We start from the raw sequence: 14,874 nt of genomic DNA on the forward strand, positions 1-14,874 counted from the left end.
CTCTGATAGCCATTTGTTTTCACTCACAAAGGGCTGACATTAAGCATGACCAAAAAAAAGGCAGCTGCATGGCACTTTGATATCTCGTGCTAGCTCTACAATTCACTGGCAGGCCCTATATCCCCTTTCAGTACCAGGACTACCAGGTTAAGCAAATTATGGTTTGATCCCCTTCCCAGAAGCATGCTCCCCCCCCCCCCCCCAAATTACAAAGCTGGGCCTGTACACAGGCCAAACAACAGCCACCAATGGTAACAAATAAGCCACTACCCAACTGGTCAAGATTTCAACCATGACCTAAAGCTGAGAGGTTTCCATAGCCCAGTGCCATGGACTAACCTTCTCCCTCTTGCTATAGTGAAGGATTGTTTCAACTTCAGTCACACAGCTGTATGGGAGCATCAAAACACGTGCTGTGAATATCTGGTCAAAAGAGAAACTGGAGTTTCTTCCCCTGTACTCACACTGCTTTTCTGTTAGTTTTCTGAGAACCCCAATTGATATATTTAAAGCAGGAATGGTACAACATTTTAGGCCAACAGTAGAGTATATTCCTAGAAAGCAAATGCTGATTTCAGAAATAGAAGTATCCACAACTTGCTTGTAAGAATGGTTCTCATCCAGTAAACAAACTGAAAAAATTCCAAGTTACCTGTGTGTCGAGTCAAAACCAATCAACACAGTCAACACAGCTGGGATTTTGGATATGGGGAATCATCTACAGGTCAAGAATTAACTGGAGAAGTCACAGATACATAAGTTACTCCCTCAGTCCGATTACATTTTGGAGTATGTTGACATTCAGAGGTGCAGGGGGTCATTCCCAGCTTGAGGAAATATATGCTAGTTCTTATCTAGATAGTGTGCTAAAAACAACATTGTGGTAGCAGTGCATATGGCCACTTTAAGTATGTGCCTATGGTGGGTGCACACTTCCCTCCTACAGCTCCAGCTGCACTGTATTTTTAGTGTTTTCAGTCAGTCAATGCAAGTGCAGGTATGTCACCTCCAGCTGGGAATCACAGCCCCAGTTTGAAGTGGAGATACACCCTCAGAAAAAAAGCTGAGGTTGGAAGAGGGGAGTGAGCATGCAGGGGGAAGGAGATGTGGGATCAGAAATAGATCTTACTGCACCTAGTTGTGGATATCCATCCTTGTACCAACATGGCTCACTTAAGGAATACCAAATGAGAAATGTTATTGTTTGTCTTTCTGTACTCAGAATGTAGAAAATCCTTTGTGCAGGAAACTCTGTGTTGCATGTGGCAAGGGAAGGAATCCATGACACGTGCCTGTGAGCAGCCTCTCCACACTTGATATTTCAGCCAAAAGTGGGCACTGCCTCCTGCCACCCCATGAGGGGTTTAGAATCACCACTATCAATATTGACCCAGCTCCTGGCCTGTTTCCAACATCTTCCCTTTATTTGAGACAGGCACAAAACCCTCTTTATGAATAATGGGTGCACATTCCCCCTGCACAGTTGTTCTATCTGTGAAATTGCATGCAGGTGGCTCCATAGGGACTTGGCAGACAGGAGTTCTTATGCGGATCATGTTTACTGGGCAAGGCTAGATTTCCCCCTACAAGAAAGTTGCCTCCTCCTTGCTGAACCAAGCAAAGTTTCCACGGGCAGAAACACTTTTCATAGAGTCACCTGTTGTTGAAAAAAAAACACACTGAAAGGAATTTTAGAGATGTTTGCTAATGACATCTCTCTTGCTAATGGAAGGGTCATTGGTGACATGGCCAATACAGAAACGACACATAAGAGATTTAAAACCAGCTTGAAAGCTAAGTTTAGATACTGAGCTAATGCCTTGATAAAGCTTGAAGTGAAGAATCCTATCATCAGTTATACCTTATTGACATGGACTGCAGCTGGGGCAGAATCTGGCCCTTAATATGTTTCAAAGTTAAACATTCTATTTATACATTATTAAAATAAGACAGAATAGGTTTTACAGCCATTTCCATAGCACTGTCATGCTGTTAGTGATACAAATCTTTTTCTTTTGACATAAGAGATATCATCAGAAAGTGGCTCAGAAATGCCAAGTGTGGAAAACATCATTTTAATATGTTCTTTTTTGTTCCCCGTGGGAAGTGATTCTTAGATGTGGAACCTTCCAAGAGGTGAGATGAACACAACAGGTAGGACAGTGAAATGTATTAAATAAAAGCCAAGGAAGTAAATAAGGATGTGCTACCCCTGGAAAGGGGTAGTACACTTTTTAGAGTTAATGTTCATCCTTGTTGATTTAATTCAATAAGACGACCAGCAAACACGGCCAATGTTCCAATAATGCAAACCAGCATGAAGATACCAAGGAGAAGATGATCTATTACCATTGCAACAAACTTCCATTCTTCTGCAGCCTGGACATGAAAGAAAGAGGAGACAATCAGAATCTCCAGAGAGCTATGTGCCTTTCAAGGCAGTGTATGGAGGTGTGGGTAATTACTGTCTTGTGCAAAGGAAAGCTTCTCTCTGGGTTCTAGTATTATTATGGAAGAATACTTATTTTGAAATAAGTTAGTGGTCTGGAATGCCTATGCTATCCAGACCCCAACTTCAAATTTAGGGATGATTCAACCCTTTATCCTTACTTATAATGGATGTCTTAAGAACAGAGGTCTTGTGTGTTCTACACTGGTTAAAAGAGCATATTGTTCATTTTGTAAGAGCAGAGATTTAGTATGGTGTTTCTGGCAAAGACACTTGAACACACATTACATTCCCACACACTACTGAGCAGCTGCTGGAGTGGGGCTTTCAGAGTATTAGAAACATTCAGCCACAGGCTTATTCCTGATTGTGGGGACTTCATTTTCAACTAGCTTTGATATGTATAAAATTTTTAAAGTGCGTTCCAATTGGCTCTCAATGGAACTTGTGTCCTTAGGCTGCAAAGTGAGCCTTAAAAGTATATTCCAATTGTGAGTGTTAAGAACCAGACACCATTTCCCCTACAGGTGTAAGGTCATTCATGGTCCCCAGTTTCTGCACCGAGAAACCTTTGGGACATGACTCCCTTTTCTATTGTAGGGATCAGTTCAGTTCTGAGCTGTGGGCAGACAATGGTGCCCCAGCTGGCTTCGCCAGTACAAGGCCCTCCAAACTAGTTGCTCTGAGTTAGCTCTTTTGTGGAGCAACTTCTATGGGAAGACAAGCAGTGTGAGAGTGAGTACAGAGTAGCATGCCATGCATGGGACTGGGCATGATGTTTTGTTCAGGTTCATTTTCCAGCTTTGGGTGTGTTGCAAACTGCCTATTATATTAGGAAAATATCCTGAATGGAATATATTAGGAATCTGTTTTGAAATATTGTTAATTTCCTTGAAACCTTTCTAACTACTTGTGCTCATTCCACTCTGAGCTCATGTAGTACACTTGGAAAATCTTAGCACATTTTTTTTCAAAGACTCAGTTGTCATCTGAAGCTATTATTTATCATTCTTTACAGATTGCATCAAGGGGAGAACAGGGCTCTATGATAAGGCAGAGACTATGTTTGGGGTATACTTATGAGAAACGGAAAGATTTAGTATTCCCAGAAAATTAAGTGTCTTATTTTAAAAGCGAGGGATGAATCACAGATAAAAAATGCCTTACATTACTGGATTCTTGATCTGATTTCATTGTTTCAGCAATGTATTTGATTCCCTCTATAGCACTTTTCACATCTGGGTTTTTGGTAAGGGGGGAGTGGAAGTTGACGGTAGCAGGACATGGTTTTCCAGAGATTTCAGAAATATCAATGTCTTCTGTAAAAATCCTTTTCTCTTGTTTATCCCTGGATGGTCGTTTCATTGTTGAAAAAAACATAACATTTGGGATAGTGTCAATAAAGATCTGAAAAAAGAAAATGTATTGGGTTTTGTATTGTCTTACGGATGTGACATTGCAACAAAACAAAAACAGTTGCAAGGATTCTTAACTACCAAATAATCTCCATTGGATTCACTAGGAATTCCCTATTTGCAAGTATGTCACAGCCTGAACCTTAGTCGCACGTTACTTGTCTTGTATACATCTGATGCCCTGGGGCTGACTGAATCATCACAAGCCTCTCATACATTTTCAGGAAACATTTTCTTGATTCCATATAAAGTGTACGCACATTTCACAGAGTCCAAACATAGCCGGAGTGGCTCCAGAAAGCCACCAGCACACTTTTTTGGCAGTCTCCTCAAACTGCTGCTTGCAGGCACTGCCCCTGCAGCTCCATTGGCTGCAGTTACCAATCAATGAGAGCTTCAGAGTTGGCGCTCAGAGCAGGGGCAGCATGTGGTGACACTTCCTCTCTCTTAGGGTCTACAAGGATGTGCTGACCTCTTCTGGGAACTGCACGAAGCAAGGAAGGAAGCCAAATGCTGTGGCAATGGGGATCCCTGGGGCCTTTTAAATCACTTGGGCCCCTGGGCAATTGCCTGTTTTGCTCCCACCCATCGGTATGTTTGTTCAGGTCTGTATGCTGTAGGTCTGCCCTATATAGCTTAATGCCAGGTCATGCAAGCTGAGTGATGGAAAGACTGGTTGGCATGGCCATGGATGGTTTGGGTTCCCTTGATGAAGCACTTGTGGTGACATACACACAACTCTGCCATGAGTCTTGGAAATTCTGTGACCCTCATTTAAGGTGAAAAAGTAGATTTCCCTCCCTCCGCAATGACTTTGAAGCAATGCTGTTTCTCAGGAGAGCAGGGCAGAAAATGTGGACTTGAGCTGGGCCGCTGGCTGTCAGTCTCCAGAAGAATGGGAGTTGCATGGGAAGCGCTTTTTGAGCTCTGCAGATGGCTGATGGGGGTTTGCCACTGGCTGGATCAGGAGTGATGCAGCCTGATAATCTCTGGGTTCCCACAAAGTGCTATAAAACAACCTACCTGCATCTGACAAAGTGGGTATTTGCCCACGAAAGCTTATGCTCCTACACTTCAGTTAGTCTATAAGGTGCCACAGGACTCCTCATCGCTTTTGCAGATTCAGACTAACACGGCTACCCCTCTGATACTTGACTACCTAGTTCTGGCTCTCTGTGCTTACAGCTGCTACTTTGTTTTACCCCACCTGTCTCCCAAGTGTTGGGTTTTCTCTGTGACAGGCTACCAATACTAGGCAATTTTTCTATTTTGCATCTCAGCCAGGGAGCCCTGATGCTGCTTGCTCAGAGATTTATCTGGATTGGGCAACTCCTCGAACACCTTGAGATTTGTATTACATAAGTCTCAGAATTAAATATTCAAAGCCCCACGGCAGCGGAGAAATTCACAACTAACCCTTCTTACCTTCCTCACCCACTGTGGCATCACATGGGTACTTGGGGAGCGATGGTGGGTGTTGATTACAATGACGGTAATGATGATTGATGCTATGACAAACACCATGGTAAATAACATGTATTTGCCAATCAAAGGCACTGCACTGGAAGTAGAGGGAATCAGCTCCACAATGACCAGAAGGAAGACCGTCAAAGACAGCAAAACAGAAATGCTCAGAGTCATCTTCTCACCTGCCACACAGAACAAATGCTATTAGTGCAGGGCAGTGCAGAAGGTGTTCATCAGGGAGAGAAACCATGTGATTTCATAGGTGGTTGGTTGCTGTTCACCTTGAATACTTGAAGGGATACCTATATCTGGACTACTTATACATCTCTACATTACCAAAAGTATCAAATCTGGCTGGTCATTGAAGTTCTTGTGCCATTGTGGAGGGACCAAAATAGGATCAACCGCTCCCCCCGTATCAGGTTGGAGTTTGTCAGGACACAACTAGGACTGAGGACAGGCTGAAGGCACTGACAACTCACTTGCTATGAGTATCTGTATGAGCCACAGGTGTTAAGTGAGTGGACACAGGCTCAACTCAGTGCTTGTGCCTTTGTGGTGATTTCTTCAGCTCCTTTAGGTAGCTTTGTTTTTCGCTCTGGTGAAATGACAGCCTCACCTTTGGCTGGCTGGCTGAACAAGCGAGCATATGGCCTTAAAGCTCAGTAAATATTTGAGACTTCCTTTAGGACAGGGGTGACAAAACTGACCCACAAATCACAATGAACATTCACTCGAGTGGCATGTAATTTTTTTTGCAAAAGCTTCTGATAAGACCTTTTCTCAGAGGGAAATTGAAGAAAATAGCAACCAAGGGAAAGATGCAAATTCTTGGTATGGATTAAAAAATAAATTAAGCACCAAAAAATGGTTGCAGTGAATAAATGCTTCTCGGATTCAACAGCAGCTAATAGTGGGCTAGGCCACAGGCCAGGATGAGACCAGAGTTGCTTATTATATTGATTCATGCAGTCACAGAAGCTAATGACCAAAATAATCCCTTAACCCAAACATCCTATAGTAGGGTTTCCAGGGCCATGATTTGCTTGTTTTTTAACATATTTGATACATTAATTTCAGGCACAAAACCAAGCAGTCCAACCTGGCCTCCAGTTAAATGGATAACTGACCCTTGATTTCCAAGGGAGCTCGGCCAGGCATATCTAATAGCAGTTTTAGAGTTTAAACTGTTTGTCAGCTAGGTTTACAGTGTCCATCAGTTTAGCACATGATCCTGACATATTGCTGAACATCTGCCATCCCACTAATTGTGAGTTATTACTCTTTTCTTTGAGAATCAGGAGCTTATCACAGTAACTTAATGAATGCACGTACCTGAATCGGTGGGCAGATAAAACACTAGCCCAGTTAAAAATGAGAAGAGCAGACAGGGAATGATGACGTTGACAATGAAATAGAGAGGCAAGCGCTGCATGAGGAAATGGTAGGTAATATCCAGATATGGAGTATCAGGGCAACAGGCATAGTAAACAAAGTGCTTCCAGCTCCGGTAATCTTTCATCACCCACTCACCACTCTCCATAAAGTTGCTCATATCCGGGCGATCACTCTCCTGACAGGATAAATAGTAAATCTCAATAGAGCTACTTACCACTAAATTAAACCTTTACATTGCTTGCAAAGCCAGAAGCATGGGAGTATACTGAATATGGTTTCACTAGGAATCAAATGAGCCATTCCCTTCTAGGTTACATTTATTTTAATATTGTGCTTTTTACACACCGTTCAACAAGATGTTCTACAGAAAGAATCAACTAGTCAAGTTAAAGAGAAAAGGGGAGTCTTCACTGCAATATCTAAAGAAGAAGGGAGTGATTCCAAGTGGAACAGGTAGGAAATCACAAGTAAAAACCAGCCAGTAGAAATCAGCAAGCAGTGTGACTTAAGAGGCTCAAACAGAAGTGGGGTGAACTGGGTGGAGGCTAGGCAGATAAGAAGTCAGTGAAGCTAGTGTGCACAGGTTTTTAAAAACCAAGAGGGCAGTTATTAAGTAGATTTAGAGATGGCACTTAGCTGCAACAGTGGTAGAGGTGATAGAAAACGAGAGAGGGAGAAAAAAAGAGAGATAGTCAATGAATATGATTGAGGGTAGTCTGTTTCAGGAGTGAGAATGTCAACCCTCCTGACATAAATGTAATCACAATCTAGTGGCTGTATCCCAATACTAAGCCCTAATACTACTATAGTTAACAAAGAGTTACCATAGCTGTACTGAAGTCAATGGAGCCATGAAGTCAATGCACTAAATGTGTGCAGAACAGCTCTAGGAGACCTATAGTGCTGAATACTGTTTGCTAGTACACTCTACATTTTGTCATTAATAATTTTAGTAATTTAATATCTGTTTTATTTTTCAATCAGAGCAGTTTACAATTAACATTTAAACCCAAGACTTAAATCGTGACATGGGAAAAAGAATTCAGATTCAAATATTCAATATCTACTGGTAACCCCATTTAAAAAGTTAGTTCATACCGGATTTATGATAACCACTGTACCATCATACGTCCAGGTGCCCAACTTCATACTGCAATTCTGCTGGTCAAATGGAAAGTGTGTGACTATAATTTCGCAATAACTTTTAAAAATTGCTGGTGGTGTCCAAGTGATCTTGCCTGTATGTTCTAAAAGAACTTTGGTGAATTGATCAATAGCAAACTCACCATCTGCACTGCAAAAGGAAAAGGAAATGTACAGTGACACAGACAGCATAACGGACATACATATAATACAGTATCTTTGTGAAGGAGACTCGGAAAGAGTATATACTGAGTAAAGGGGTTGCTCTGAGGTATCTGGGTGGAGATTTGGCTCACAGAATACAAAACCCATAGACTGAATTCAGACCTGAAGTACCAGGATGTACTCTAGTGATTCCCCTGTCACTAGGGTATGAAGAGGGGTGAGTGCTAAGAATTTATCTTGATCTTCAAAGGATGGACAAGTTTTCTGTCCTGCACTGGGCTTGCTATTATGGTCAGACCCTGTTTTAGACCTTCTCTCCCTCAATCTTTTTCTTTTACTAATCCCAAGTGATGCTCATCTCAGCCAGTCATTTAGACACAAAGTGTTCCAATAGGTATTGAAGAGGCTGATTACTGGTTCCCTTCCTCTGCTTCAGATTCTGTATTTTTGTGTTATATGAGGCTCTGCGCAGAATTTTTGTACCGCTAGCACTACTTACTTGTTATAAAGAACTATATCAGGCCGCCAGATTATCTCAGATGGGATACGAATTTTTTTCAATCCGCCATATTCTTCTGGATTCCATTTTAGATTGACATCTGTCCATTGCTAAAAAAGAATTTTGGCCAGTGACAACCAGTTATCAGTATTGCTGGAACTAAATCTAATATTTCCAAGATCTATGATTTCATACTGTTGATACAGGTAAATAGGCACAAAAGTACTGTATGTATTCTTCTACCAATGCTGCTTTCTTATCTAAATGTCTTGTCCCATGCAAAGTACCTTTTTTCAGTAGCTCTATGTTGTTCAATGGAAATTCAAGGTTCCAGCTCTGTATAAAGCAGTGTTTCTTAAACTTTTTATGATGGAGGAACACCAAACAATAATTTTTTTATGAGGAACACCAAGGATTTTTTGTTGAGAAGAAAAAAAAAGAGAGACTAGGGGTTACTGAGCAAAAAAGAAGGAAAAAAAGGTCACCTGACCCTTTAAGGGTGACCATTTTGAACTCTGTTGTTTAAGAAACACTGGTGTAAGAAATTATCAGTTAGTTCTGCCATCTTCCTGAGCTGCTTCAGGAAACCATAACAAAAACGTGGAGTATATAGTATTAGAAACCAGAGAGTAGCACGTTCCTGATTAGCTCTAGGGTGTTGGTTTGCTTTGGAATAGCAAGAATAATGACATTCAGAGGTTACCTGTTTCAGGCGCACGTTGGTGGTTACAATCTGATTTACTTCATCCTTCAAACAACAAACAAAGTTTAGGAGTAAAGCTTATTCAGAAGAAATATTTGATAAGCTATTATAAAAACACAGTTAAGTGTCATCATTCATACTGTACCACATTAATAAGCTGAATAAGCTGCAGCCCAACTGTGACCACAACAGCCTCATGATGATCTTCCACTGGGCGCACTACTTTGTTGTAGTTCTTGAACAAGTCTTCAACTAGACGAGTTTCATGTTCAGAGCACAGGATCAGACCAGCTGCACAACAGCAAATATGTCACCAGTAAGATAGTGATAGAATGTATTGTGATATTGGTAAGGCTATCCTGCAATATGACTGATATAAAGACACGTGCCAGTTTATTGAGGGAATCTAACCATAACAGATCTTATTTACTATTTCATTGCTTCTTTTTATTTGCAGACCATGTCTGAGGCTGCTTCATAGTTATCAGGGACAATAACCCATTCTGATTCTGGGTAATGTTTGCTTGTCAAGGGTAAATATCATTGACAACACATACAGTTCCACCCAGGAGACCAACAGACATCAAGAACACCCATTATCAAAGTTGGAATCAGGCTTCATGAAACACCTAATACCGATCTCACCCTGCATTGTTGGATACTTATAATTGCCAAGCATTTCTTGCATCTTTTTTCTTGGATCCACATCCTTGCCCTTGCCCCTAACACTGGAGATTTAAAGAATATGCACAAAGAATGTTAGTATGTTTAGCTAAAAGTGCCACCTTGTGGCCTATGGTTGTATTTTATTTATGCAAGCTTATCCTAAGCTTTGCATTCTGGGAGTAGTTGGGAGTGATTCTCAGCATGGCTGTGCAGTTAAGAAGACATTAACACTATGTTCCTGCAATCTGCTCTCTGTATACATCTGTTGACTGATCCAGCTTCATCTTGTTTTATATCTGAATCTCAAGTGCAACAGCATGCAAGTCAATTATTTCAAATCCACATGGAAAAGGAAAACAGGCTATTCCTCTTAATTAAAAGACTTGTGTGACTTCAGACAAGACAGACCTAACAGGTTATCTTTATTTAATGTTCAGTCCATTTCCTTTTCCCATATCTTGCTCACTCAGTGAGCAGGCACATACAGAAAAAAATCTGCTTCAGAGATTATTTTGCTCCTCTGGTATATCCTTATGATGATTTCCCATCTCATTTTGGTGAGAGCCACAAGGGAACTGTCATCTTGCAGTCTTCTTCCTACAAAATTTCATCTCTTCTCAGGAAAGTAGTTGTTTATATCTGGTTCAGGTCACAGAGAAGCTAACAGCTGGTATGTAAAAATGGCCCTTGTATATTTTACATAATATGGAAACCCAAGCCCTCACCATCAGGGAAAGGGATAACATACAATGCTAAAGCCCTTTGCTACATGTATAACAGAAGCTACTATAAACTTGACTTTTTCAGTAACAGCATATTTTCACAAGTCAGTTACTTCTCATCATACCAGCAGAAAGCACACAATAAAACCAATTGTGAAAATAGGTGGGGTGTGTAATGTGGTTGAGAAAGCGATAAACTATATCTCACTGTCCACAAAGGACCAAAATGCAGCCTGGCTAATGCAGTGTTACAAGGGCACAAAATGTATCCTTGTCCTCAGTGTCAAAGGGAACTGCATGAAAGGTGAAGCTGGCTCTGCAGAGCCTCCTTTCTTGTTCCCAGTGACCTTTGTTCCAGCAACAGGAATGGACTCTGGTAGAAGCAGGGTTAGGTCAGAGGTTAGCACTTCTGAAAATCCCTTCTCTGAGCTCAGACCCATGAATAAGTTCTTAGGGAGAAATCCTGGCCCCACTGAAGTCCACTGGAGCATTGCCATTGACTTTAGTGGGCCAGGATTTCACTCCTAGTTTCTAACTGATTTACTCTCAGATCCTTTAAAATAATTGATCTGGGAACCTGAGGATCCAGACTTAGTCTGCTCCTGGTTTTTAGCTGCTTTGTGCTATATGAAATACTTTTCTTCAAGTGGATCAGATTTACTGAAATGATACAACTTTCACTGTTAAGATGTGTGGGTGACAAAACACGGAAGTTTACATTACATTCTGCATCAGACAAACAGCTCCTCTTTCCACTGACAGGAAGGGCAGTTTTGGGTGTCATGTTTCAGATGGTATGTTATGATCCCAGAGTCATATTTAGGTCAAGAGTTACACTGGTTTCTATTAATCCAGTTAACAAAATCATTCTTATAGTTCTATTCTAACAGGGCTTGTCAGGAATATAGCCATTTTTTAACATAATGAAAAATATTTATGATTACAAAATACTCAGTCTCTTAGGAGCCAGTTTAATTGGAATTATTAATAGGTCTCAGCATAACACATGCAGCTGCCAATCAATTCCATTTCCTTATCAGTATTCCCCACAAATAAATGAAAATGTTTGTTCAAAGAGATTTCATTTCAAGCCATATTTGCTAAATATCCCCAAAGATTTAAACAACATTTTAGTTCTGTGCTAAAACACTGCACACAGCAGGAAAAAAGTATCAAATTAAAAGGGAGAAAGCAGCTCGAATTTTGGACACTGTGAATAAATCACCTGAATGTTTCTGCAACTGTTCAGTCTTCAAATGCGAATAAGCTGGTATTATTGCACTCAGAAACCATATTTTATTAATGTGGTATATAATCCTTGAAAGTTCATAAAGCTTTACTAACACACATCAACAGAATACACATTGTACACAAAGAGTGGTGGGCAACGCATCAAGCAATGAACTAAATAAAAAATGAATCAGCTGTTGAAATGAGCTTACCTGAGCAAAAGAAGAGAAGATGTGTGTAGTGGAACTTCATTGTGTGGCCTTTTGTCTCGGCTAGACACACAGACTAGCGGAGTTCTCAAAGTCTTCACAATCTCTCACTGAGGAAGGTTCTACAGCTTCATGATAGACAGCTTGGAAAATGTGACTGCTGAGCTATTGTTTTACACCACCTGCTTATGGGAATGACAGCTGGGAGCCATTGCACCAGCTCAGAAACAGGAACATACTATATGTGCCCAGTCAAACATCTTCTCTGGTTTACAGTGAGAATTTTTTTTCTAAGCATAACAAATTTAATGGTAAAAGGAAAATTATTTGTAGAGTAATCTAGTGTCCAAGAAAGATCAATTAGAATAATCCAAACCTAAAAAAAACCCCTCAGCTGCACATAATTCTTTTTGATATGAGTGGTTAGTTGAATTTGGGTCTTATCAAGTTTCAGCTGGGAGGAGAAATTGATGATGGAATCAGATATTCTCTGATGGAATCCTGTTTATTTATAAATAATGTACAAAATCCCGTATCCTTAAACAAAGTAGGAATTAAGTGAGAGGAGTCAGTTTCCTTGCTCTGTATTTCAAGCCTCTTTTCCCAGCCAGCACTCTACCAAAAAGTGCTCTCACTCTCAAAAAGCTTTCGTTCAGGGTTAGGCTACAAAGTGCATCTCTGGCTATTTCTGGTGCTTACTTTTGTGGCATTTCTCACTGATTCTCTCTCTCTCTCTCTCTCTCTCACACACACACACACACACACACACACACACACACACACACACACACACACAGAGAGAGAGAGAGAGAGAGAGAGAGAGAGAGAGAGAGTTCCCTTAAAACAATACCCAGCTCTCTGGGCTTGCATTCAGCCTCACTGAAAGCTCTTTGCATGTATAACTCAGGTGCTGACCGGCCCTGCATTTGGCCTGTGTTTTGGCTGGTGACTCCTGGGGCTACGTCTAGCCTGGCATAGTTTTCCGCAAATACTTTTAACGGAAAAGCTTTTCCGTTAAAAGCATTTGCGGAAAAGTGCATCTAGATTGGCACGGATGCTTTTGCGCAAAAGCATCCATGGCCAATCTAGATGCACTTTTCCGCAAAAAAGCCCCAATTGCCATTTTCACGAGCGGGGCTTTTTTGTGCAAAACAAATCTGAGCTGTCTACATTGGCCCTTTTGCGCAAAAGCTTTTGCGCAAAAGGACTTTTGCCCGAACGGGAGCAGCATAGTATTTCTGCAAGAAGCACTGATTTCTTACATGAGATCATCAGTGTTCTTGCGGAAATTCAAGCGGCCAGTGTAGACAGCTGGCAAGTGCTTTTGCGGAAAAACTTGGCAGTCTAGACACAGCCCTGTTGTTTTAACTGTCTTATTTCAAAAGAAGCTCAACTGGGGATTTTTTCAGTGTATTCTGGAAGGTTTTTTTTTTTAACCCTCTCCTCTGTAGCATCAGGGAAGGCCATGCCTGAAAATGGAACACTGGGCAGGGCAGGCCAAGTCTCTGAGGTAACAGAGTGTTCTCACTCTCAGGTGGTTGCCTACCTGGCTTGGGCTCACATGCTCAGTGTAGCTAACTCATTGCCATATGTTGGTTTAGGAGGGAATTTTCTACCACCCAATAGCATTGTTGGTGACAGTAGATTATGGCACTATCTGATGCAGGTCACTTGCCAGGATTATTTGTCGAGATCTCACTTAATCATTTCCCTGCCATTGTTGGGGCCTCAGACACGGACACTTCTCAGTTACTTATTATCTATCCAGGGCACAAAGTAGTTTGCTGTGGGTCTCATTTACTCTGGTCTCATTTCCATTATTGGATTTAATGTGCAGGAGCTGGGCAGTATTGGTGGCCTGTCATACAGGAAGTCAGAGCTGCTGATCTAGCAGTCCCTTTTGGTCTTATATTTGATGCCACAAAACACTCTATTAACTGCTTCTTCCAAATGAAGGGTTGCTATCTTGCTCACCAGCATCAGCGAGGTTTCATCCAACTCTCAGTGTAACACTACACAAAGATACAAATTCATGATATCACTGGAATGTTAACCAGGCAGCATCAGCTATGCACATGTTGTCTGTCCCAGCATTCCTTTCATATCCAAGCCAGGAATTTGTAAGTGGCCCAGAAAATTTGTGCACTCAATATGGCTTACTTTTCATGCAGCTGTGTAAACCTAAAACCAGATTCCTTAGTTCTGGAGCAAACTCCTATATGTGAGACAGCTAGCTGCAACTTACTGACTGAAAGTCAGAAGTCCACCTTTGAAGGGTGATGTAAGAGTAGTTTGCTCAAACAACAACAACAATGAAACACCTATAGGAACCCATGACCTGAATGGAAGAGGAAGGGGAGAGGAGGGGAGAGGCATTTAGTTGAACTCTGATTTTTAAATACTCACTGACAAAATGAAAGTTGTTTGTAGTTAACAGTGTAATATGACTAGCTATCATCTTGATGAAGCAGACAGGAGTGGAATGATCAGTTTGGCTGAATTTGCAGAGAAAACAACACCTGGTTTCCATACTTCACTAAGAAACATGTTTTCAGTTTCAAAGCCTCAGGATGCTTTGCAAAAATAATTTGCTGATAGAAGACAGATAAATCCTGCCCTGACTTAATCCCACACCTTCTTAACTTCAGCCTTTTGATCTTTGAGACATTGGTCTCTGAGCCCCTCTGCACTAGGGTTCTGGAAGTGCCATAGCTAGCTACACATGCTTCAACCATGCAAGTGAATAGAACGGAGATGGGTCTCATACAGGTAAGCTATAAAGAAGAAGTTTAACTCGCCCTTGTCTGA

General features: G+C 41.2%; 1 protein-coding gene across 1 annotated transcript; it reads right to left on the reverse strand.

The window, feature by feature from the left end:
• Window positions 1-408: 408 nt before the first annotated feature.
• Window positions 409-12,227, reverse strand: CHRNA1 (cholinergic receptor nicotinic alpha 1 subunit). The gene is made up of 9 exons (XM_006119477.5): window positions 12,070-12,227; window positions 9,385-9,530; window positions 9,240-9,284; window positions 8,537-8,646; window positions 7,828-8,023; window positions 6,667-6,904; window positions 5,290-5,513; window positions 3,617-3,856; window positions 409-2,379 (listed from the first exon to the last, which is right to left on the reverse strand). The coding sequence occupies exons 1-9, from the start codon at window positions 12,107-12,109 to the stop codon at window positions 2,248-2,250; spliced, it is 1,371 nt and encodes a 456-aa protein (XP_006119539.1). The 5' UTR covers window positions 12,110-12,227; the 3' UTR covers window positions 409-2,247.
• Between the last annotated feature and the right edge of the window lie 2,647 nt (window positions 12,228-14,874).

This window comes from Pelodiscus sinensis, chromosome 7 (genome assembly GCF_052426305.1).
Source record: "Pelodiscus sinensis isolate ZL-2025 chromosome 7, ASM5242630v1, whole genome shotgun sequence".
NCBI lineage: Eukaryota > Metazoa > Chordata > Testudines > Trionychidae > Pelodiscus > Pelodiscus sinensis.

Excerpts from the sequence above, each read along its gene's own strand:
- CHRNA1 (XM_006119477.5), bottom strand. The coding sequence starts at position 12,109 with ATGAAGTTCCACTACACACATCTTCTCTTCTTTTGCTCAG. Across the intron at positions 6,905-7,827 it reads CAGTGGTTATCATAAATCCG|GAGAGTGATCGCCCGGATAT; the intron begins GTATGAACTAAC and ends TTATCCTGTCAG. Across the intron at positions 5,514-6,666 it reads TTATCTGCCCACCGATTCAG|GTGAGAAGATGACTCTGAGC; the intron begins GTACGTGCATTC and ends TCTGTGTGGCAG.